At 35.7% G+C, this 25,905-nt stretch overlaps 1 protein-coding gene across 4 annotated transcripts in view; it reads left to right on the plus strand.

Annotated features, from left to right (window-relative positions):
- Positions 1-70: 70 nt before the first annotated feature.
- REV3L (REV3 like, DNA directed polymerase zeta catalytic subunit) overlaps positions 71-25,905 on the plus strand; it is a 166,326-nt gene continuing 140,491 nt past the window's right edge. Inside the window, exon 1 of one of the 4 annotated variants that reach the window (XM_037159018.2) lies at positions 71-636. In XM_037159018.2, coding sequence (XP_037014913.2) covers positions 498-636 — 139 coding nt within the window. In that variant the 5' untranslated portion in view covers positions 71-497. Of the gene's footprint in view, positions 637-9,892; positions 10,018-25,905 lie in introns of those variants that run through there. The other 3 variants (XM_037159015.2, XM_037159016.2, XM_037159017.2) reach the window with 3 other exon arrangements.

Genomic DNA, 25,905 nt, shown 5'->3' on the forward strand with positions numbered 1-25,905 from the left:
GCCCGGGGGCGGGGAAGAAAACACCTTCACGGCCAGGGTGTCCCGCTCGGGAACCCGCTCGCTCCCTCCCTTTCCCGCCGCGTCCCCTCCCCCAACTACTCGCAGCCCTCCCTTCGCTACACACAATCTTCTTCTCCCCTCCCCCAGTGGTTGCGTCCGTGACATCATCATCATGGCAACAAGAGCTGCAGCCTGGGACGGAGGAGCCCGTGTGATTCCCGGCGGCGGCGGCAGTGGCGGCAGCACCGACGAAAGCGCGAGGGCTTGTCTTCTGTTACCCTTCACCGGGTGCTCTTGAGAAGGCGGCTACCACAGTGCCTACACCGCCCCGCCCGCCGCCGCTCACGGTGTCCGTGTGTAAGGGGAGGGGGACAAGCCGAGGAAGGGAGGGGGCGCCGCCACTGCTGTGGGGCCGCCGTTGCGGAAGGAGCTGCCGCCGCTGCTGCTGCTGCTGCCAGGTCACTAGTGAAAAAGAGGCGGTGGCGGCGGCGGCGAACATGTTTTCAGTGAGGATAGTGACTGCCGACTACTACATGGCCAGCCCGCTGCAGGGGCTGGATATCTGCGAATCCCCCCTCACCCAAGCCCCTGTCAAGAAGGTGCCGGTAGTGCGAGTCTTCGGAGCGACCCCGGCAGGTAAGCGCTCGCGGGGCGCGGGCGGGCGCGGGGCGCCGGGGCTGCCCTCCCCGCCGCGCACACGCGCGCACGCTGCCGGCCCTCTCGGTGGAGCTCTGCCGCGTCTCCCTTCCCTCCGCCCTCGTCTTTCCTCCCGTGCGTGACAAGAGGCGCAAAAATGTGTGTCCGCGCGAGCGTTGCTGCCCCCGGCCGGGAGGCGGCGGGCGCCTAGTGTTTACACTGCGTGCGGCGGCCGGGAGCAGGACCCGCACTCTCGGGTCGCTGGCTGGGGAAGTGAGCGCCAGCGATCACCGCTCTGGCCCCAGAGGCTGGGCTGGGTGGTCGCGCCACGTCCTGCGTGAACGGGTCGCAGGTCCCCGCTTCTGAGGTCTGTCGCTAGTGGAACCACGGACCGCCTCCCCCCCCCCCCCCCCCGCGCGTCTCCCAAGTGCCCCTTTCTAGAAATGGTTTTAAGAATGGGAAAGTGTCAGTTCTGGTGTCGATCGCTCTTCGTCGCCTCTTCTCACCAGCGCTCTCCTCTGCCCCTTCCGGAGATGCAGTGGGCGGAAGACTGGCGCCTGGGGCCAGATAATCTTTCTCATTGAAGTGACCGTGTAGTTCCGCTCGCTCTGTGTGTAGGTCGTGACTCTTTAGTTTACAGACTCGGAGTCTGGGGACAGGGCGGCGTCTTCAGGTGCAATGCTTTCAGGGAAATTTGCGTCCTTGGAAGTACGAAATGCGTATTTACGGTGCCCAACATAAAACCTCCCACTTAATAGCGTACATTTCTTAGGGACGCAAACATTTTAAATGCCCCTATCCTGGGCTGTAGAGTTGCGTTGTAAGTACACGTATATTTAAACCAAAAAACTATTTTGAAGAACGAAGTGGGGGATACAGCGATGACAAGCTACTTACTTTCTCAAAAGCTTTTGGGGGTTTATGGTAATATAAACCCCCAAATTTGGGGGCCAAATTTACAAGGTATTTTTCGTTGTTTTGCTTTTCTACATGCTTTGAACTGCCTACATGAAATAATGGAGCTACCTCCAGAAAGGGATGATCTTACTTCTAGCTATGTATTGTCCTGTGGGACTTTAGATGATAGCATTTCCCACTTGATGCTCCTTGCGCTAATCACCGTTCATCCTATTACTACTGTGTCGGTGGGCTACCATAATAATAGCCCACTTTCCCAAACGTAAGCACTCATTCCAACCAGTTATCTTTTCATGTGGATTCTCTTTGTTAAAAATGTCAATGTTGTAGTGCTATTTGGCAGAGTATTTCTGTTTAAAATAGTGAAAAAGATTTTGATGATAGGGACCTTGTCAAATGGGGAATTTGAGTGCTGTTAACAGTTCGTTCAAGGTGTGACACTTTATCTGCCCTTTTAAATATAGTGGTGCTGTCTTTGTGTCTAATTGTAATTTCAGTGTAATATACTGTTTGTTTTTACTTCAGGTGCAGAGAAGGAATAAGAGTGATGTTGATATAGTTCTGTTCAGCCAGGTTTCCAATTTATAGGATATACTGTGGCATTTTTGTGTATTACAGTTTGTAAGATTGGAATACTTTTCTACACATAGTTTTTATTTCTCCCTGCAAGTTATTAAATATGTATCCCCGAGTGATTTTCAGGCTTTGTTTTATAGGAAAGTTTTGTTTGTGGAAATAAATGTATTTCACTGTGAGCTACCAATAATTCTGTTGCATGAAAAAAGTATTCTTTAAAAATAAAGAATATGCTGTTTTGCATGTTTCTCAATATTTAAAAATATACATGTAAATTAATTTATAATAAATATTTATTCCCTCCTGCACATATTACAATAGATTACCCCTCCCCAAGCCAAAATGTTTTTAAAAAAATATATTTTGAAATACATAATGTAAATGAATATGAAATTAAAACTTTTTCTATATGTATTGAGAATATAAAACTTGCTACAGAGAAAAACTTCAGCTCCTTAAGGATTATCAAATTGAATTTGCTGTAAATACAGTTCACAGTTTCACATATTTAAAAAATTGTTTTCTCTACAGGTGAAAAAAATTAGAAGTCTCTGGAATGCATTTAGAGAGTACTATTTTCAGAAATCAAGCCAGTATTTTTAGCATGTCAGAAACTTCCAGTAAAATAATTAAACATAAATAAAACTGTACAATTATCTGCTTCTGAATTTTCCCCAAAGAAGACTATTCTAGTCCACTCAGTAAAATAAAACTTGAAAATAATATAAAAGGGAGGTCAGTTTGGCTTAGTAAAAGTCTGAATGCTAGAATTTTTAATGAAGACACTGTTTGAAAGTACAAACTATTAATAGATCCACAAATTAGTAAAATAAGTTAATGAAAAATTGTAACACCTAATAAACCTATATTAATAAAGTACTATACCTAAGTCTTTCAAATATAGTAATTAATTTTGGAAGTCCTTAATTAATTCTTTGTCTTGGTTTAGAGACAAGATGTTTTAAAACTGAATTTGCTTTACAAATGAGATCCTGGAAAAGGGCAGCAGAAGAAATTTTCTCCCCGAAAAGTGGTTATTTCAGATTTACATGATAAATTCGGACCTGTTTGGTTTATTACATTTTTACTATGTAATAAAAAAAACTAATCAGTTTTCCTATTACTGCATGAAGAATATTTTTCTGCTTCAGAAAACAGTCCAGTTGACCTCAGGTTGTCCTCTTTTTTGAGGCCATATCTTGAGTAACTTAATAAATAAATTGTTTTAGTTTTAAAAGGTCCTATATCTCAAGGTTGTGAAATTTGAAAAAGTGTAAAAAATAGCACGTTCAAATTTGAGTGTTAAATCCTGACTGATTTAAATCCTTGTTGACTGAAGGTAATTGATTCCTGAGAGAATCAGTTAGATTTTCATGTGAGTGATGGAATTATTATTTTTAAAAAACCTCTTCTGCTTGCTTGTCTTCTGGTCATTTTTAAAATGTCTTGAACATCGTTTTGACATAACAGTGTATTAAGCAATATAACAACATTTTGGTAATTTGTTTAATGGAGGGGAAGCAAGGTTACAAATAACTAAGTACAGATCAGTGTTTTTTCAGGCTTCATTGTGAGGACCTGACTCAGGTGGACCTGGGAAGATGTCCAGTCAGTTTCCACATCTCAACTTTGCTTAGTTGTTTGATGTAACTCCGTGCTGAGTTTAGATGGCTCTCTCAGTTTTCTGAGCACCAGGTTAAACAGAATTACCCTTTCAGAAAGCTTCCCTGCTGAGAGGCAGAGTAGGGAGTAAATAGAGGAGTGTGAATGAGATGTTCAAAAAGCAAGTAATTAAAGTAGGCCAAACAGACTATAGAGGGAGCTGCTTGTCTTTAAGATTACTGTAAGGAACTCTGCCAATCTACTCTAAGTCTTTTCAGCGAATAAAAATTTTAGATGTTCTAGATGCTGGCTGTAAAACATGAATCAAACATTTCAGCATAACAGCTTGATAATTCAGAAATGTTCTATAGATTTTTGTAGTTGCTTAGTAACCTCACTATTTTTCGTAAATCTGTGGATTATTAAATACCCTTGAAATGACTAAAAATTTGAAAACTATGGCATTTATCAACAATTCATGAATTGTTTTCTAATTCTGATATGGCATCATGAGTAATTTCTCTAATAAAGTCTTGTTTGTTCACAGCCTTTGCTAAGCTACTTTAAAATATTTTAAGAATACATGATGCCTATTTGATATAATTCGTAGAAAAATTCAGGAGAACTACTGATATTTAGTGATTTACCACAAAATATTAGTCACTTGGTAGGTATTTAAAGTCCTGAGTAGCAGAATTTATTAGCTTTCTGTATTATATTTGGTATGAAATAACAATCAGCACATCAAAGGTTTAAGCAAGAGCCCTCTTACATCTGTGGACACAATAGAATCTGCTAATATGTGATTCCATTCATTTAGTGAACACTTAATGAGAACCTACTGTGTAATATTGAGCTTTTTTTTTTTAGGTGCCGTCGTTATGAACATCTTTTATCCTGCAGAAGCTTACAGTATGGTAGAGATGATAGAGATGTCAACGTATGTCAAACATAGTTTGGAGTATAGTAGAAACGTGTATAAGAGCCAGGCTCAAAGAATGACGTGTTTGGTGACATGTTCAGGTGGCAAAAAGGGGAGTCAGGGAAGGCTTCATGAAGGAAGTATGGATTAAGTCATTTTAAAGGAATTTAAAAATGATTTTAAAATTCTGATAGAGGAACAGATACAAGGTAATTCACAAATGAAGCAAAAATTGCTCTCAGCAGGGCAGCTTGGCAATGCATTTAAGAGTCCTTCAAATGTTCTTTTTTGACCCAATAATTCCAGTTTTAGGGATTTTAATCTATGAATGTAAATCTTTTGGCAAAGTTTGATTATCTTTTTAATCCATCTACTTCTTTTCATTATTCATTGCCACCCTAGTCTAAACTAGTGTTTTTGGATGCATTTGCAACAACAGCCTCCTAATCTTGGCCTACCCCAATCCATTCTGTTCCCTTCCAGTCTACTTTCTACACTGTAATGAGAGGGATCTTTTCAAAATAAAAACCTGATTATATCACCCTACCACTTGATATGCTTCAGTAGCTTTTCATTGCATCTAGGATAAGGACAAAGCTATGTGTCTTGTGTGGTGACATCTACATTTCTTACAAGGTCTTTCATAGTCTGGCCCCTACCTTTCTATCCAGTCATGGCTTGGGCCATGTTCCTCTTGGCTTTGCTCTTTGTGTTCCAGCCACATTGGCCTTATTTCAGTCCCTTATTCTTGCCATGCTCCCTCCCACAGTGAGGCCTTTGTACCTGCTGTTCCCTCTGCCTAGAATGTTTTTCCTTTTCCTTCACCTAAACTTTGATTTAGCTTTCCTCAGGGAAGCCTTCCCTATCATAGACTCTCAAAACTCCATAAACCCTCCTTCATAACACCTGCTATAGTTGTAATTTTATATATGTTGGAGATTAATGTCTTTTTCCCCAGTAACCTCCCTAAATGCTGGTTATGTGTTTATTTTTGCTCACCGTTGTACAGGCAAAGCTTACTACAGTGCTTGAAACAAGCATTTGTTGCAGAAATTAGTCAACAAATGATAGTCATCACAGAGAACAACCCCAAATGCCCAACAGTTGGGAAATGGTTACACAAATTGGGTATATTCGTGGAGTAGATTTGTCATTAAATCACGTTTTAGAAGAATGTAAAATAATACAAGAAAATGCTGTCAATGTATTATGTGAAAAATCAATTACAAAATAGTAATTTATTAAATACGGAGAAAAATACACCAAAATATAAAGGTTGTTTACCTCTGGGAAGTGTGTTTTGTATTTTCCAGATTTTCTACAGAGAGCATGTATTGATTTTATAATTTGATTTAAAAAATTGACCATGTACAAAATTAGAAAAACTGGCTTTTTAGATATGGTGCATAAAAATAGTAGAAAAGACCTAAGGTTCATATTGAGCACCAAAATAAGTAGCAACCAAAATACATAATTGCACGATAATAGTGTTGAACTATTGTATAAATTCAATATAGGAACTGCAAAAATTATTTTACACTAAAGCAAGCCAGTAATTTCTGGCTTTATTATACTCATTTATATGTAAACTGATTTTTTAAATGTTTTGAAAAGTAGTGTGGTTTTGGCACATGACATCAATGAACCAGAACAGAGACCAGAAATATATATAAAGACTTAGATAAAAAGAACTTGCTTAATAGATAGTGTTAAGATAACTAGTTAGTCACCTGGAAAAATAAAAAGTTGGCTTCCAGATGAGTCAAAAGATTTAAATATGAAAACAAATAAGCAAAAAATGTAGGGTAATTTTTTTATTGTAATCTGGGAATAGTGTGAAGACCTTTCAAAGTATGAAATAGAACCAAAGCCATATGGCTGGATTTTACAACATAAAAGTAAAATTCTGTATAGAGGGAAAAAATCATACAGTGAAAAGAGAAACAGACTATTAAATATTACTCATACACTTTTCACAAAGGACTGATTTCCTCTTAATATACAAAGAATTCCTAGAAAATAACCCAGTTAAAAAATGAGCAAAGAGAATTCATATGGAAAGACATGCAGTTTTATTTATAATGAAAATATAAATAAAAGCTATGACATGCCTCTCATTACCTATCAAATTAGGAAAGATCAGTTACAAGTATAACTTAGGGGGAGGAAAGGGTCATTCTCATACATTGCTGGTGGGAATATGTGCTGTTCATTTTCTGTGGAAAGCAATTTTGAAGTCATTTTCAAAATTAAAAATGCACATAGATTTTGAACTAGTAATTTTATTCAAGAATTTCATCTTATATATGTGACAAGTGAACATGTAAGAATAGTTGTGGCAGCATCATTTGTCATTGCAAAAGATTGAGAACAACTTCAACATTAATCCGTAGGGGAGTGGGTAAGTAAATGATGGTATGTCTATTCAGTGGAATATTAGGCCTTGTTTAGTGAAAATACTAAGGAAACACTGTGTACTGTTACGATGCCATGCCTAAGATACACTAAGAAAAAAGCAAGATGTAAGACTCCATGTATAGTATCCTTGCCATTTGTGTGATTTTACAACATACATAAAATATGTACTTAATGTAAATATCAATATATATTATATAGATAAATAATACATTTCTGGAAGGGTATGTGAGAGTTTGGTAATAGTGAGAGGAACTGGTGGCCTAGAGGACAAACGTGGGAGACTAAACTGTTTATACTGTAAAAAATATTAGAATAATTTTTTCATGTGCATGTAATAACTATTCAAAGTTAATTTGTTAAGTTACATTGTGCTTGTCAGAGGTGATAAGGAAGAAGAAAAATAAAAGACCCCATGTATTGTAAACACTTGTCAAATGATTACTGCAATACTGTTTAATTTTAGGTTTTGCTAGAGGACTTCTAAAATTCAGAGCTTCCAGTTGGTGTTACGTGGCTTACTGGAGAGTAGCTCTAGTGGAGTGGGATCTGAAGGAAGGCTGTGAAGTTCTTATAAGCATAGGCAGATAAAATGATGAGCAACTAGCAGTTACTTTTCCTTTTAATATTTTGAATGTGTTGAAGGAGGTGCTTTACTTTTTGGAATTTACTTCAGCCAGCCACAGAGTGTATAGATAGCTACTTGTGGAGAAGGGTCCTGGGAGCTGCTTTCGGAGTTTGTATTCTGGGTGCCTGAGGAGTATGTCACCCAGTGCAAGGTACAACCTACTAATGATGAGAGTACAGGGTAACAGGGATGTTGTGTGGAGGGGGCCAGCTCTTGCCCTGAATCTCTGTATTTGCTTGTACTTGGATTCTCCTACCGATGTGTGTCTGATATGCCATTTAGCTTGCTACGAGGTGACTGCGTAATAGTGCATGTGTGTTCTGCAAAAATGAAGCGTGGTTGTTATTCTGAAACATTGTTACTGAGGTGGAAAAGGTTAGATTTGAAAATAGTTCATATTATTACAAACATATTTAAACTTTTTCTTCCATAATTATATAAAGAATAATGTATTTTTGGTTTTTATCAAGTATTATGTCAATGCCTCCAAATGTCCTCCTGTTGGCCAGTGTGCTAAACAAATATTATTTACAATGTGAAATAGGTTGGGAAACACTGTTCTGGTCAAATCCTTTCATTTTATGTAAAGAAAACAGAAATCTGAATAGGTAAACTCAGGGATTTGTCCAGTATTCCTTTATAGTTGGTTGGTGTGGGGCTTAGGTCTGAAAACTCAGTTATCTTAACTCTTAGCTTCCACTGCCTCACACTGGCCCCCCAAAACCTTAGGGATAATTGAAGGAAGGCATTGATAGTTGAAAGATGAACATATAAAACTTTAGAGGAACTATTAAAAGAACTGCATGTACACAGCTCAGAAATCTTTGAGGGCCTACTGTGTGTCCAATAGTGCTTAAAAATCTGTAGAATAGGATATAGTAGTATTTGTGTTATGATGATTGTAGCTATTACTTTTAAAAAGTCATAATAATAAAGGTTAGATTATAGCAAGAGGAATTTAGGAAAGATACATTAGAATTGTATGTAAATTTTTTTTCCAAAGAAAAAGGGCATTCCTAGCAGACCTTTCAAGTTCCTCTGGTGCTAATATTAAATTTTCTGTATTTTGCTTTTGATTGGATTAAAATCTGTTCAATTAAAATATGAGTGGGAAATGATTTGGGTTTAAGTAGGTTGGTTGGGATTAAATAGGCTTCAAAGAATATTGCCATTAGCCCTAGGTATTTTAAAGAAATACTTAGGAACATTAAAATATGGGATATGGTGTGTTATTTTGTCACTTTGGCACCTGACAGCCATTTGAGTACCACCACAGTGATACTAATAGGAGAGGAAATAATGGGAGTTAAGGTACAGTAAACTTTGGGTAAAATTGTGTTGATTTATAGTTTCTAGGTAAGATTCAAATAAGACAAGGCTATGTGTCTTAGGCAATCCAAAAAAAAAAAAAACCCTCCACCGTCCAAATGTTAAAATGCATGTATGAGACAAAAATGAATTGTAAGTGAAGTAAAATCTTGCAACAGTCTATTTAATCTTTTGGTGTGGAGTGGTATTTTGTTTGGTTTTGGGGGGTCAGTCCTTTTAAGTTTTACAGATGATCTTCTGTATTGCTTCTAGTTCTCTGTAAATTTTTAAATGTTTCATTTTTTAATGAAAAATATTTTGTTGCTTAATTAGTACTCACAAACTGGAACTGTTTTCTGCAGCAGAGATTGGATATATGTCTAGCAAAGTAAATTCTGAGAAAAAGGTCATAATCGTCATTGGAAAATTTAGGGTTTATTTTTGTTTAATTCCAGTTTCTTTTTAGATGATAGTTGTGGGAAATACTAAGAATTTAAGGTCAATTTTGAGGGGGGCAGTTTTTCAGTTTTCTTTGGGTTGAGAGAACATTTACTTATAAACAATTATAAACAATTCAAATAACAAAAGAAAGCGTGTTACCTCAAAGATATTTGTGTAATATATAACAATATAACAACAGTTTTCTATTTTTCTTCCATTTACCAAGGAAGTATAAAAAGAATTAAAAGAAATATCTTATATTGCATATATATTTTCACTTCAAAATAATTTATATATTAAATTAGGTTTTGTTTGAAATGGTGAAATGAAAGATTTGTAAGTAAGAGTACATGTTGATATGTGAAAAAATGTGAAGTTAAAACATGTTGGCATACTCCTAGTTTCTCAGAACAAGAAAATGACTAATCTAAATTTCATTTCAGAATAAAAACCAAGACAAGCCACATAAAAGCAACCTAAAAATTAAACTGTCATCATATTATTTGTTTTAAAACTATGGAATAATATATCTGAGGAAGATTTCTCTCAAAATTGTTTTTCTCAATTTCAAGTAAGTAATTTATTTTGGTTAATATATTGGGGATGAGGGGGGTGGGGGTGAGCCTTGGCATTGAAATTGATAAATCCTACTCATCCTTAAAGTGACAACTCAAATGTCAACCTCTTTAAAGCCTTCTGTGACTTTCTTGCCCATTCCTAAAAGATTATCTGCTTGGTTTCCCATAGTTCTAGCCCCCTTTCATATTCTGATAAAGGACTTTACTACACCACGTGTTGTGTTTGTCTGTAGGACCAAGTCACATGGCAGGGCCCCCTGGTGCCTCCCTGCACTCCCCCAGTGCTCTCCACCCTGTTGTCAACTGCTGAGACAGAGAAAGTGACTTTACTTCTGTGAACCTTAATTTCCTCCTCTGTAAAATGAGTTAATAATTTCTACCTCTTCGGATTATTATGATTATGTACAATTACCAGCAAATGTCTGATATATATATATATAGTAACGTGTTACTTTACCCTTCTAATGCCAGAATGGCCACGTTACTTCTGTATATAGTAAGCACTCTATTAAAGTTTGACTTGAACACAGTACAATATGCAGATGAGGTATTATAGAATTGTACACTTTAAACCTATAAAATTTTACTAACCAATGTCACCTCCAAAAATTCAATAAAATTTTTTTAAAAGAAAAAATATTCACCACACTTAAACAAATGTTTGACTTGAAAAATGGGATTTTGTGGCATTTATTTATTCCTCACAATAGGACAAATTAAAATACCTGCACATTGTGGCATAAGGCTTTTTACAGTTCATCACCGACTCACACATCTACAGGCTAGATAATTACTTGTTTAAAACACTTAAAAAATCGATGGTTTTCTATAAGTACCTCACCCAGGCCTGATTTTTTTTTTTAACTGTTGAGATACACACAACCACACAGAGAAGTATCCAGGCTGATCTTGCCTTGAAAAAGGGCAGTGTTAAGCCATTTAACACTGTTAAATGGCTACAGTTACATCAAGGAGTAACTGTAGTTTCCAAGTGCTGCAGATTAGGTTAAGTGTAATCTCTTGTGAAAGAGCCTTATTTATCAAAGCTATCAGTAATGCCTTTTCTTACATGATGATGAACATGTTGACAGTGTGGGTCCTGGAGGTCACAGTAAAAGTGACCAATAGGATTTATTGCTCTCTTCTTGTTTTGCCTTTTGTGAATTGGTAACACGCGCAAAAATTGAAGCCTTTGGTTTTTAGACCTCCTTAGGATTGTGGGATATGGCCCAAGAATATTCATTAGTGCCTAGAGTTTGAATTCTCTTTACCATATTTTTTCTACATATATTTCCAGGTTTTACTTTGTTTTTTAGTAACATTGTCTTTTCATTTTTCCATGAGGTCATTAGAAAGATCTTCAAATTAATTTTGATGATCACTTCCTGGTTGATGATGTTTAGTGATTTTAAACTAGAAACCAGGTTAAGTTAATCAAAAGATCTTAATTTTACATCATTTAACTAAGAGAGGTGATAAGCCATTTGAGCCCTTCCTGTGTGCCCTGTGTTAAGTGATTTAATTTTCACATCAACTAAAATAGCTACTGTTATCCCCATTTTACAGTTGAGGAAATGAGGCATGCATAGGTCAAGTTTTGTCTGAAGTTGAACCCCTTTATATGTTCATTTCATAGCATGTGAGGATTAAATTAAGAGAACATGTATTACAATAAATGGTTACCTGCCTAAACAGAAGAAGTGGAGAAGCAAAATATGAGATGTATGTCTCCTAATACTTCCAGAATTTGATAGTAGCCATTATTGAGATATGGTAATTACCATGAATATATTCTTACTACTTTTTTGTGTGGTAATATACCCTGGTATTCAGTAGTGACCCATTTTTTTCTGAGCATTGTTAATGTATCCCCTAAATTCATATTCCCATTTGGACTGAATTATGTTGTTTTATCTGTGTGTCATTGTAAGGTGATAGTAGGACTTTAATATCAATTTGATATAAAATATCTTTATAAGTTTAGTTTAATTAGACAGGTAGTAAATGAATATATTTTCATTGTGAAATTTTAAAAAACTGAAGCAGGTAAAGCAAAAATTTTCCTTGACCACCAGTCAACTTCTTTCGGTTTTTTCAATAACAAACCTCCCCCAAACTTAGTGGTGTAAGAGAGTACCCATTTTTTAGCTCATGATTCTGGGCTTTCAGTTAAGATCTGTTCCTGCTTCTGGCTGGGCTGGCTTATGTGTCTGCAATTAGCTGATAGGTCAGTCAGAAGCTAATTGATCTAGGATGGCCCTATTCATAGGTGTGAATATTGGTGCTGAGATGTGGGCTTGGGGGCACTGGAGGGCCATGTGTCCAGGTTCTCCTTCATCTGGAGACAGGACTAGGGTTTACAGGAGCAGCAAGGGAAAGCAAGCCCCATGTATTTTCACTTGTGCCATGGGCCGAAGCAAATGACATTGCCAAGCCTGGAGTCAGTGTAGGAGAGGTTTCCTTCTAGTGCATGACACATTAGGGGGTTGTTAACTGCAACAATCTACTATACCACTGTTACTGGCTGGCTCATTTTTCAGGAAACATTTGCCAATGTGACCATGCCTGTAAGCAATTTATTTAACAATTCAGATAATTTAGTTGACTTGTTTTTCTTGTTTTATTTCATTCTCATCCCTTAGCATCATTTCTAGTCATGTTCACTCAAAAAGTATCTACTGAGCACCCAGGAAGTGCACAATAAGTTATCACCAGGTGAGCAGCAGATGGAATAGGACTGCTGTGTTCATTATCCAAGTGTCTTAAATTTGCCTGCCTATCTGCTTTATTGTATAAACAATTCTATAAAAGCAGACAGTTAATAACATTTTTAAATGACCAACAGCATGTGGTCAGTATCTCTTGTGTGCAGCATTTTTAAAATGTCTTACAAGGACTTCATCGAGTAAAAACTATAACACAAGATAGTTTTTTGATCTTGTATTATACTCCCACCAGTAATATGAGACTTTTTTTGTGTCTTCACCAAGATTAAGTTCTCAAATATTTTGACCTTTGCCAATTTAATAGGTAAAAACATGGGTCTCGGTGTAGTTTTACTGTGCTTTTCTTTAATTATGAATGAGAGTGGGTGTCTTTCCATGTTCTTGAAAGCCATTTGTATTTCCCTTTCAGTGTACAACTTGTCTTTCACCCATGTTCCTGTTGCCAGTTAGTCTTTTGCTTTGAAAAATCGGGTTACAAATATTTTTCCCATTTTGTTTATTCTTATGGTAAATACCTTTTATTTAAATAACTTTATTTTATAAAGAGCTTTTATATCATAAATGAGGCTTTTAGATCATTGGCTGAAGTTAGATTTAAATATTAGACATGGAAATAGAAGAAACAGATCCTGCCATTATCCCATGTTATTTAGAGACCTAGCCTTTCAAAACTCTATGACTTAAAATGAACAATTTCAGAAGGATCCTATCTTTGATTTACCTTTTTCTCTTCTAGGTTTGGTTTTATTATGAGACCACTCCTTTTGACAAACAGTCCAAGAAGTAGTATCATCCTTTGGAGAGTTTTTTTTTTTAGCTGATTAGACTATATAGCATAGGTGGAAAATATTTTGTCACATAGAATAAATTGTTAATAATGCTGCTTTGAGTTTTACAACACATAGAGTGGTAGTAGTTCAAACAGTGCTCTAATTTATATATAATCCTTTACCTATTAATTCAGCCTTTTACAGTGTAGCTGTGTTAGGGTGGGTAGATTAGGCTCGCCTTTATATCCAGTGGGCCTCACAGAAGAAAGAGAAACAGACTGTGAGGTTTTCGAGAAAGCAGTAACAACTGCCATCTAAACACTGTCCTTCCTTTTAAATAAGACCGTAGGGAGCTAGGAGGAGAGGGTAGCAGAGGCATACGTGACGTGTGCACGTCTGACATTATGAGATACTTTTGAGTTCTTCCTTTGACTTCTATATAAAAGATCGGAAAACTGGGAGGCTGGACGGATTAGAATGTTTTGAGTCATTTCATTTGTTTTTCAAAAGTCTTTAAAGTTGGCAGACCCTTTCATATGTAATTTTACCAAGCAGCATCAAAAAAGCAAAATAAACAGGAATCTTTACATGATTTATATAGTAAGGAATGGTTGAAAGCCAGTTTTTTTGCCATACTTTACGTAGTTTCTCATTTTTCAAAATTATTGAGGTGTTCTTTAGGGTCTGTTATATCATCATTGTTTGACCATTAAAAAGAAGTTTCCTGTTTACTTGATATCAAATTATTGATATATTTCCTTGATTAATCCTTTAAAATATTTTTTAACATTTCTGAGGCTGTACACACTGTGAAATGTACACACACTGTGAAATGTACACACATTTCACAGAGTGTGTACATTTAATACAATAATTTTCCCTCCTGAAAAGCTGATATTAAATTGATGGGGCATCTTAAAATAAATGACTTCATAAACAAAATATGACATTATAATTTTCATCTTCTGTATACGTTTCTTTTTTTAAGGGTATCGTTTTTTTTTTTTTTTAGTTTCTTTTTTAAAATTTTTATTTATTTATCTTTAGAAGGGAAGGGAAGGGAAGGAGAGAAGTATCAATGTATGGTTGCTGCTGGTGCATCCCCTGCTGGGAACTGGCCTGCAGCCCAGGCATGAGCCCTGACAGGGAATCGAACCGAGATCTTTTGGTTCGCAGACCCATGCTCAACCCACTGAGCTACACCAGCCAGGGCTTCTGTATACTTTTAAAAAAAATTATCTCTCATGGAATGAGATTCTTTCCACTTTCATTTTCTTTATTTTTGCTTTGCATGTCTAATTGATTTAACTTATATATTTGATGTGTTATTTGGCATATAAATCTTCATAACTCATATCTTTAAGTAGTGCTTTTCAAACTGTGGTTAAGAATCAACATTAAAAGTAATTACTAAAAAAATGAAATGAGAAAGAAAAGCCAACATGCAAAATACAAGCTTTTTATTATATACACAGGTACAGAATTCTCCTGTCAGATTGCTGTGAGAAATCCAAATTACTTTCCAGTTTTGTAGTTGTCCTGTTGCAGACCTATAAAAAACCACTAGGTCACAGAGCAGTTCTCAAACTGCATTTGAGTAGCACTGTAGATATCTTTTTTATCAAACCGGAGACCCTTTAATTCTTTTCTTCTTGAGTCCTACTTCGTACCCTATGTCAAAATCATTCATGTTTCTTTTTAGCTTGACTGTTTACATGATATATCATTAGTTGTCACTATTTTTAGTTCTTTTAGTTTTACTTTACTCTTTCCTTTGTTTTAGGGAGCCTTTGCGACATAGACTATGGTTTGTGTGTTGTATTTTCATTTTTAAAAAAAGGATAAATACAGTACTGGCTGGTGTGACTCAGTGGATTGAGTACTGGCCTGCGAACCAAAAGGCTGCAAGTTCAATTCCCAGTCAGGGCACATGCCTGGGTTGCAGGCTAGGTCTCCAATTAGGGGGAGTACAAGAGGCAGCCTGTCGATGTTTCCCTTGCTCATCAGTGTTTCTCTCCCTTTTGTCCTCTTTTCCCCTCTAAAAAATAAAATAAAGTCTTTTAAGAAAAAAGGATAGATATATAAATCATTTAAAAAGCATATATACAGAAATGTATAATGAATAATTATAAAACTCAAGAAAAAGTATTGTTTTATGTGTAATGCAAGGAATTTAGCTTACTTTAGCTTCTTCCCTCAGCTCCCCAGGTTAATCTTTAAGACTAATTTATAAATATTGAATGTTTTAAACTGTATATCTTTTCTTTCAAAAACTTTTTAGTTTATTTATTAAATTTCAATATAACAATTTGGACTCAACTTTACCTATTAATTTGTTATGGAGCATAACCACTAATCTATTTATACAGCAGTATCTATAACCACTCTTGAGTTCCAATTTTGATTTATTTTTTTGGTTGCCACATTTGTTTTCAGAGGATGCACATGTGGATTACTTTCTGAACCCCTGAATATCTGAAAATGACTTCTTGTTGCATGCTCTGTTAATGACAATTTGGTTCAATATAGAATATTCTTGTATTCCAGGCTTTTTTATTTAAAATTCTCTAAACATTATTCTGGTATCTGTTAACATTGACTGAAACAGAAAAGTCCTTTTCATATAGAGATGCTGGTGTTTTTTATTTGGGCATTGTTCTTCTTTGATTATTGCTTCTATTCAATTTGTTATGCTTTTTGAAAAAAATCTGTACTTGTGAATTAGATCTCTCTTTTTTTTTTTTTTGAGATTTGATGCCTGATCTTATTTGTTACTTTTAGAAAATCTCATTTTTGACTTAACTCAGACTTCCATGTAGAAGCTGTCAGATAGGACAACCTATGTCACTTGGCAGTCTGTTCCTGGTGATTTTCTTTGCCCTTTCATTCTTTTAGCCAACAGTTTAGCATATTCCAAGACCTCTTCCTTATTTCTTTTAGCGCATTGTTTCAGAGCAATACACCAACCCAGTCTGTGTTGCAGGACCCATGGAGTAACAAGATGCTGAATCTTGGTTGTTTTGGTCCAAGTTTTATTACCTTGGGGTAATTATTCTTTAGGGGCTTTTCCACAACATACTGACAGACATTATCTTGAGAGGGATTGAAAAGTTTGCAGATTCTGCTATCTCTTTTGGGCCCTGATGGAGCCATGATAGGTATATCAGTGAAACCAGGAATATCTCCCTCAAACCCCCCCCCCCTTTTTTTTTACAATGACCAAGTTGAGAACACTGAGACTGGCATCCCCAGTACAACCCTGAAGAGATTTGCACTTTGTTTCTCCAGTCCTCCCTGGTCTGTAACAGGAATGGCCATTACTCAGTAGGCGAACTTAACCTTGGGTCAAGACACTCTGCTTCAAACCTAGTTTGTCATTCCCACCACTCATGCAAACCACATAACCCTTCCATTCTCCACCCAGAGTGTCGGCAGCAACTTCTTTGGCCATATGCTTCTCATAACAGGTAAAGGGTTTGCATTCATTGTCCAGTTCAATGAGCTTCTGGCAGCCAGTGGCTGGGTAAGAGATGGTCAGCTTCATTCTGAAACATCCTATCCTCCAAAGCAATCAAAAAAGAGACAGTTCTTTTTTAAACCTGTTTTCCCTCTGATTTTTAACTTTGTCCTTTTGTATTCTTGGTGAACATTTTTGTTTTCATATTCTATACTACTCATATATTTTTTGTAATATTGATTCTCATTTTTCCTGATCTCTAGTATGGGTTTTGGTTTGTTTATATTCTCTTTCTTATCTCTTTGAGTTCCATATATGTCTTGCAAATTTCTATTGTGTTTTTATTCTTTCCTGGTCTCTCTAGCTGATCGCCATACTTATGAAAGATGTTTCACAGAAACTTTTTTCTCATCTTGTTGAGAACACACAGCAGATACTTTCTGCATTTCTTCCATTTCCCAATATATATTACTACAGATTATTTTCTTTGGCATTTTAACAAGATGTTTTGTTTATGCTGTTAAATGTTTGTGTAGGTCGCAGGCTTAACTGTCTATGAACAAGAGGCTATTTATCCAGTTCTTGTGTTTTGCCAGTAGGCAAAGTATGGGAAGTCCACTTAATTATCTTCATTTTGTACTCATAAACTGATAGAACTGCCCTCCAAGATATACAAAGCTAGTAACTGTGCACAACCCACTTAGATGAAAACATTCATCTAGTGTACCTCTATTTGATTGAAGTTTAAGAGTTTTCCTCCATTCTCACTGCACAGTCTCTTTTCCCTGTTCACACTAACTGTTGAGAGTCTCTCTGTTTTTTAGAAGAGAGCTTATTCCTGGATAACCTGAGACAGTGTGGTGTATGTGTTTTTTCCCAGAGCATTACATGAAAGTCTCCAGGTTATAAAGGTCCTTAGAACTTTCGGTGATTTCATCCATAGTGGAAACTAATTTAACATCCAGGGTGAAACTGGAAGTTGTGTTTTTAGAAGAAAGAGAGGTATTGAGTGAGAGAATATAACTGTGGACATCTAAGAAAATCTTTAGTAAGCATCTGGTTTATTTTGGAGCACACAGTTTTTCCCAGTTAAGGCTGTGTATTTCATTGATTCTGAGAAGTGCATTTCCCTCCCATTTTTATATCTTAGTAATTGGAATGTATCTTACAATCTAGCAGCATATTTTTCTTAGTACAAAAATTAATGGTGTTTTATACTCACTAGCATTTTAGATTAGGTAAACTATATTAATACATGTATAGCTTAGTACCATTCTAAATTGAATCTCTCTGTTCGTTTCGAGTATAGTTAATGATAGCTTTTCTTTTCTTTGGTAAATTTTGGCCTTCCTAGCTTTATTCACTTGGAAACCTGGTAAAGACAGAATGTCAATTGTGTAACCTAGCACCATTGGATTTGGTAAAAATGAGTAGTGATTTTACTAATGACTCGTGATTAGTAAATTACATATGGATTGTGAGGACTGAATGAACTGTAAATACTGGCAGGATATTACAGGTTTGGACTTCCTTGAGTGTGGTAACTCTTATAATTGAGGAAGTCCTGTTGTAAGGTTCAGGAAGTTGTGTCTGTGGGACTGGATACACTGGTTGCTATTTGGTACTTCTAGGGTAGGATAGCTACTATACCAATTCTTGTGATGGCATTCTGTTACTCTTGACCTGCCACTCAGGGGTGCCAGAGGAGATAGGCCCTGATTTGCTGTGAGGACTCCTGCTGAAGAGTAACCACCTGATACTGCCTTGCTGGCATGTTTCATGTTTTATATGCTGCTAGGTATAACTAATATCTAGTGTGGCCTCTTTGAGTCATGTGGGTCTCAATGTCTAGTTGAGCCTAACAAGGACTGTTGTACCTGTATTTCATCATTTTATTTTGTATTTTTTTGTTTTTAGTATTTGTTGAGTGACTCCATATTTTTTACTTTTCATAAGAATTTTAAATTATAAATACATATGAGAATATCTAGAATATGTATAGATTAAGGAATAATATAAAAAACATCTGTCTACTACCCAGGATAAGAAATAGAATATTACAAAATGTCTTTGAAGTCCCTGATTGCCTTTTCCTCTCCTGTCTGATTTTGGTTCATAATATTGGTTACTGATTTACTTGGTTTTCTTCATATGTGTGTGTGTATATATGTGTGTGTGTGTGTGTGTGTGTGTGTATGTATGTACACATAGCATATTTGTATATATATCCCTAAACAGTATATTTAGGTTTTTTCTTTCTTTTTTTCAAAGCTGTTATGTGTTTTTTTTCTGCTGTGAATCTTTTTTCTCCCAATAGTATGTTTTTGGGAGTCATCTTTGTTGAAATAGTTAGCTGTAATTCATTCATTTTCACTGCTATGTAGTATTATATTATATGACTGTGCTACAGTTTTATTTATTCATTCTGCTATTATGGATATTTGTGTTCTTGTTTTTTTAATCCCCAATTACAAGCAATGCTGTTATGAAAACCGTTGTATATGTCTGCTACTGCATGTGTATGCAAGCTTATCATGGTTATACTATAAGCAGAATTGCTAATTAGGGTGTGCACATCTCTACTTTATTAGGTAATGCCAACTTGTTTTCCAAAGTGATTCTACTAAGCTATACTGCCATCAGCAGTGTACAAGGACTTCTGATAATTTCATATCAGCATTTAGAATTGTCAGACTTAAATTAACTCTTGTAGGTATAAATGGTATCTCATTGTGAGTTTGTATAATTTCACTAGTAAGGTTGAATTTTTCCATGTGTTTATCATCTGCTTGTTTTGATCAAATATTGAGAGAGGAGTGTTGAAGTTTCCAACTTGTGAATTTGTCTAGCTGTCTTTCAGTTCTGTTATTTTTTGCTTCATGTATTTTGAAGTTTTGTTAAGTCTGTGTGTGTTTAGAATTATTATGTCTTCTTGATGAAATGGCCTCTCTATCCCTAGTAATATTCCTTGTTCTGAAGTCATCTTTGTGCATTCTTAATATAGCCACTCCAGCTTTCTTTTGATTAGTATTTACATGGTATATCATGTCAAGAATTATGAAGGGTGTGAGATTTTTACCTTTTTACAAGCTAACAAGTTAACTTGCCAAAAATTTAATAGATGCTAGCAAGACATGAGATTTCTGGATCTCCACTTATTACCTGTTAGTAAGGAGGAACTGGAGGGATGATTGCAAGCCAGATACTGAGAAGTCAGTTCAAAGGCAGCCACCTCAACAGAGACCCATGGGGAATTCTCTCCCAACATATCTTTTCATACTTTACTTTCAGCACATTTATGTTCTTACATTTAAAATGTGTTTGCTATAGACAGAATAATATAGTTGGGCTTATTTGTTTATCTCGTGTGACAATCTCTTGTAATTGGTGTGTTTAGCTTGTTTATATTTAATGTAATTAGTGATATGAATGGACTAAAATCTATCACTGTGTTAGCTGTTTTTTATTATTCTGTTCTTTTTTATCCTTTTTTTGATTACTTGGGTATTTTTTTTATTATTATTACATTTGTCTGCACTATTTGCTTACTTATTTATACCTTCTTTTGAAATTATTTTAGTGATAGCCCTAGGGTTTATAATATGTGTTTGTAACTAATTACAATCTTTCATCATATAACAGCATGTAGCTGCAAATACATTGTTATGACTGTTTATTCCCAGTTCTTCCTGCTTATTTCTTGTGCTTTTGTTGTCATTCATATTACTTTTGTGTGCCATCAACAACCAAATTGCTACTGTTTTTGCTTTCAACAGTTATTTTTTAGAGTAATTATAAATAAATAATAAAGTTATATATTTACTTTCATTTGTGTCGTTTTTTAATGTTGATTTTTTTGTATGAATAAAATCTTTTGTCTGATGTCATATTCCATCTGTCTGAAGAACTTCCTTTAACATTTATTGCACAGCAAGTCTGGTGGTAGTGAATTATCTCATAATTTGTTTTGCTTAAGGACTTTATTTTTCCTTTATTTTTGTGAAATATTTTTGCTGAGTATAGAATCATGGATTGCCTTTTTCTTTTTCAGCACTTAAAAGATGTCTTTCTATTGTGTGGGTTGCATAATTTTGCTGTTATTCTTCGCTTTGATTTCTGCATGTAAAGTGGCTTGTTTTCCTGGCCATCACTAGGATTTTTCTCTGTCTTTGGACGTGGTGTACCTTTGTGGATATGTGTCTGTTTTCTTTTGTTTGATGGTCTTTAGACATCTTGGTTCTTTGGTTTGGTACCTTTTATTTAATGTGTAAAATTCTCAGCCATTATTTCTTCATGTATTTCTTTTGACCTGTTTTCTTTCTTCTCTTTCTGTAATTTCAAGTATATGAACATTAGACCATAAGATACTGTCTCATAGCTCCTATATGATTTCTTGTGGGTTTTTTCTTTTCATTCTACTTTTTTTTCCCCTGGTATGATGAGATTTATCTTTTATGGAGATTTCCTTAGTGATAATCGCTATTGCTATTACTGAAATACTGATATTTTAAAAAGTAAATCTTTAATACAGAAGCATAGATTTTTGACACATAGAGGCCTTTCAGATTATTAGTAAAACATAAATTAATAATAATTTTTGTTCCAACTGAAAATAGGTTAATTTGATCTTGGAACCACAAGATGGGGCCCAGAATTGTGTCTTTTGTAAAGATAGAATATAAAGTAATAATTCTAATGACTTACGAACTAAGTAAGATGTTTTTCAGTTTTCTATGTCATTGTTTTTTTTAAATTTTTATTTATTTATCTTTAAGGGAAGGGAAGGAGAGAAATATCAATGTGTGGTTGCTTCTGGTGCATCCCCTGCTGGGAACTGGCCCCTGCTGGGAACTGGCCTGCAACCCAGGCATGTGCCCTGATGGGGAATCAAACTGCGATTTTTTGGTTCGCAGGCCCATGCTCAATCCACTGAGCTACACCAGCCAGGGCTGTGGTTTTTTATTTTTTTATATGTTAATCACTGGAAAGTCATTAGATTTTCATTCTGAATTATGCTTGTTATTATAATCATAAATATTTAATTTGGAATAAAAATAATGTTATTGTTATCAAATAGCTAAACCCAGATATGTTTATTTTACTCTCTTAGGACTATGTAGAATTAAATAGACATGAAGTGTACAATACAAATAAGAAATCAACATGCTTTGTTTTTGTAGTCTACTAATTGAGAAAGTGGTTTAGAAGTGTAAATGGGATGCCTTTTAAAGGAGAGGTTTTTCTACATATGGGAAACGTAAGACCATAAAAAACTAATAAACCAATCAGAATAAATGCAACAAACTTAGAATTTGAAAATATCAAAGTATGGGAAAATTTTGAGTAGGTACAGATTCCTTGAATTACCAAAAGTGATAAAAGATTTAGCTAGTTCTTTTTTTTTTCTTAAATTACATGTAGGTGAGTAAAAGATAATGTTATCTCAAAAGGAAAACAAGATAATGCTTCTAATTTTTTTGAGGTGTGTCAGATTTACAAAATAAAGAATATTTGGGTGTGTCTCATTCAAGCATCTAAAAGTTTAATCCTAAGAAATTCTTAGATTTTAAATCTGAAGCTTATTATTGTGGAATGGGTATTAGTGTCTTTTAAAAAGTTGTTTGGGGGAACTGATTTATTATAAGCACTTTTGTGTGATCTCTGCTTTACTTAGTAAGATACCTTGTCTGGTACAGTATACTTAATCACACAAAAGAAGTTTTGTTTCACCCATGTTTCAGTAGCTGGCAGATTTTGAAATGGGGATATCTCCAAGTTGATACTAGAGAATAGTTATATAAAAGGACGAGCCAAAGGCATGAAGCATTTGCTTTTTTGGCAGATAACCCAGTATGTACAGATTCATTATAAAAATTTAAGTAAACTTGATAATGGGTAGTTTCTTGGTTAAATTCTCACTACAGCCCCAGTATGCACCCAAAAATAGAGGGTCAAGCTTCTGTTGACAACTGTGACTGTATTCTGGTTCTACTCTTGCAGTTATTTTTCCTTTGATATACAAAGGAAGATTCTAAATTAGTTAAATACCATTGGAACCTTGATTGTGTACTTGCATGTATACACATACACAAAAAGTTGAAATTGCATAGTGTTCTTTTACCTTTTTTTTTAATCTTCACTTGACATGTTTATTCATTTTAGAGAGAGAGGAGGGAGCGAGAGAGAGAAATGTCTATGTGAGAGAGAGGCATAGATGGGTCACCTCCCGTACCTGCCCCATCTGAGAAATCGAACCTGCGACCTTTTGGTGTACAGGGTGCTGCTGCTCCAACCGAGTTACTCTGCCAGGAGATGTTCTTTAATCTTAACATGTTTTTTTTTTTTTTTCAGTAATTATTCTTTCATACATTGTAGGGCTTTGGTAAGTATTTATTGAAGAAGAGGAATTATTTCTTTGTATGTAATTTAAACAGATGATTTAAACCCTTACATGTAGATTAAGGACTTTCAAATCCATTCTGTTTCCATTGTTTCTAGGAATACTCTGGAGTTTTATTCTGGGAATGATTTGACACTTTAATGCTTACTTTTGGAAATAGTTTAGCACTTTTAATATTATTTTTATGCTTGGATTGGTGGGACCAGAGCAAACTTTATCTAGAGCTAATATTGTGCTATTGCTAAGGCTATTCTACCTGATGTCCTGTGAAGTGTGAGGTTTTTTCTTTTTTGAATGAAACACAAATTATTCCCACCTCTGTCTGAGCCCTTAAGATTGTTCCCTCTGATCCTTCTAATTGATCTTTTCCGTTTTCAGGTAGATTTTCCAAAAGCATGTGCTGATATTACTCAGACTTGAGAAGGGAATCCTCTGCATATTTCTCTCTCTCTCTCTGCAGCTCTCTCCCTTGTGGTACTGTGCTAGGCAAATTCTAGCAAGTTTGACCTCCCAGTTTTCTCACCTCAGGGAGATTGCTGGGTTCTTCCTGGGTTCCTTCTCCCTCTGCTCTCTGGAAACTAAGCAGAGAGCCATTGAAGGGACACTGATTTTGTTTCCTTTCTTGTAAGGATTATTGGGTGATGGCCTAGCCATTGTCCAGTGTCTGGAAATCGTTGTTTCATATATTTCTGGGTTTGGTAGGTTGTTGTTTTTTTTTTAAGTTATTTCAGGCAGCAGGGTAAATCTGTTCCCTATTACTCCATCTAAAATGGAAGCTCTGTCTACTCTTTTTTTTTTCAAAGATTCAGTTCAAGTTAACTCCTCTCCAAAATGTTTCATATTCCATTTTCTAGTCAGGAATCATTTAGTTGCAAAGAACAGATGCCCTTTCAAAGAAACTCTAATAAAGAGGAGATTTATTATTATAATGCAGAGAAATCTCTCAGATCTTCATCACTTGGTACGAACAGGTCTGGCTTCTCTTCCATTCTCTCTCCTGCACTTCAGTGTCCTCTGCAGGGTTCTTTCCACTTGCCTTTGGCTTTCACTTGCCAAAGTATTAACTCTGCCTTTCAGCTCTACTCCTTATACTGTGTCAGCAGATTATCTGTATATGTGAATGGCCCCAAGGTGCCAGGAAATTAATACTAATCTTGGGTGAGCCAAGTTCAGTAAGTGACATGACCATGATTCATAATATAAATAATTTTAATTAAAACTTTATAAATAAATTTTTTATGTAAGAATACCAACCTATAAATTCTAAGTAAGAAGTGCAAGTCTCAGATAATATTCAAGGTAGCTCAAACATTTTGCTTTTGGATTATTAAATAATATGATTCATCTATAAATGTTTGCAGAGTATGTGTTACATACCAAACACTGTCCAAAGCACTAGTGACACAAAGAGGCTTATATTCTAGAACAGGGTTTGACAAACTATTGCCCTCAGAGCCAAATCCAGCTGTACCACCTGTTTTTGTAATGTAAGTTCTATTGGACCACAGCCCCTCCCATTTATTTACATATTATCTGTGGCTGTTTTTGTGCTTCAACAGGATTTAACTGGTTGCAACAAAAACTCTATGGCCCACAAAGCCTAAAAATGTACGCTCTGTCCTATTATGGAAGGAGTTTGCTGACCCCTGGCATAAGGTGGTTATTTATTTACATACATATAAATATATATGTTAATATAAAAACTTTGAGTTCCCTATTGCAGTATCAAGACCTTCTTTAATCAGGTCTTAGACTTTGACCAATATTAATATTTAGGAAGATGTTAAGTTACTTTCCTAAAGTCCTTACATTTTAAAAGTTCTTTGTTTCATTCATTAAGACCATAGGATTGTTTTGTTTCTTAATTCTGTTGGATTTGAAATATCTTACATGAGGGCATCTGGGTTTACTGATGATTCAGAACACATGTGGTGTGGTATTTGGCAAGAGCCTAAAGGCCAAGTGTTGTAACCACCCACATAACAATCTTTTGTAAACCAGCAAGTGTTTTTGTAATTTTAGCAATAAAAACATTTTTTCCCTACAGTATGTTAAATCAAAAAGTAATATACTTTGAGGTGGTAGATATACTTGAAAATTAACTTGTTCTCAAATGTAAAACACACAAAAGCTCAGGAAATACCATTTGTGTCTAAAAGTGCTTGTGAGGTTAGTAACAGTATATAGTTTCTCTGTGTTCGTGGTTGTTATTAGTTAAGGTTGAGAAGTCTTATACAGATTTGCATGAAGTTATTCACCCTTTAAGTCTCTGCTACTGTAGCAAGAAGAGATCTGTTATTTTTAATATGTGCCTGTCTCTTTAAAATGTGATTGTTGCTGATCTTAATATCAAATGCTGGATTCTTCTACTGTTCCACAGTAGGAGATTCCTGCTGAAAAGCATCTAAGATAGAAAAAGTAAAGAGTCCCTGTGATTTGGGTAGTTTTTTATAACTAAGGTAACCATCCCAGTGTGCCAAAAATGATCCTAATTAGATAATTATTACTAGTGCCCCCCATCAGTCTCA

Source organism: Artibeus jamaicensis, unplaced genomic scaffold (genome assembly GCF_021234435.1).
Source record: "Artibeus jamaicensis isolate MK-2021 breed Jamaican fruit bat unplaced genomic scaffold, CSHL_Jam_final contig_387, whole genome shotgun sequence".
NCBI classification, from domain to species: Eukaryota; Metazoa; Chordata; class Mammalia; order Chiroptera; family Phyllostomidae; genus Artibeus; species Artibeus jamaicensis.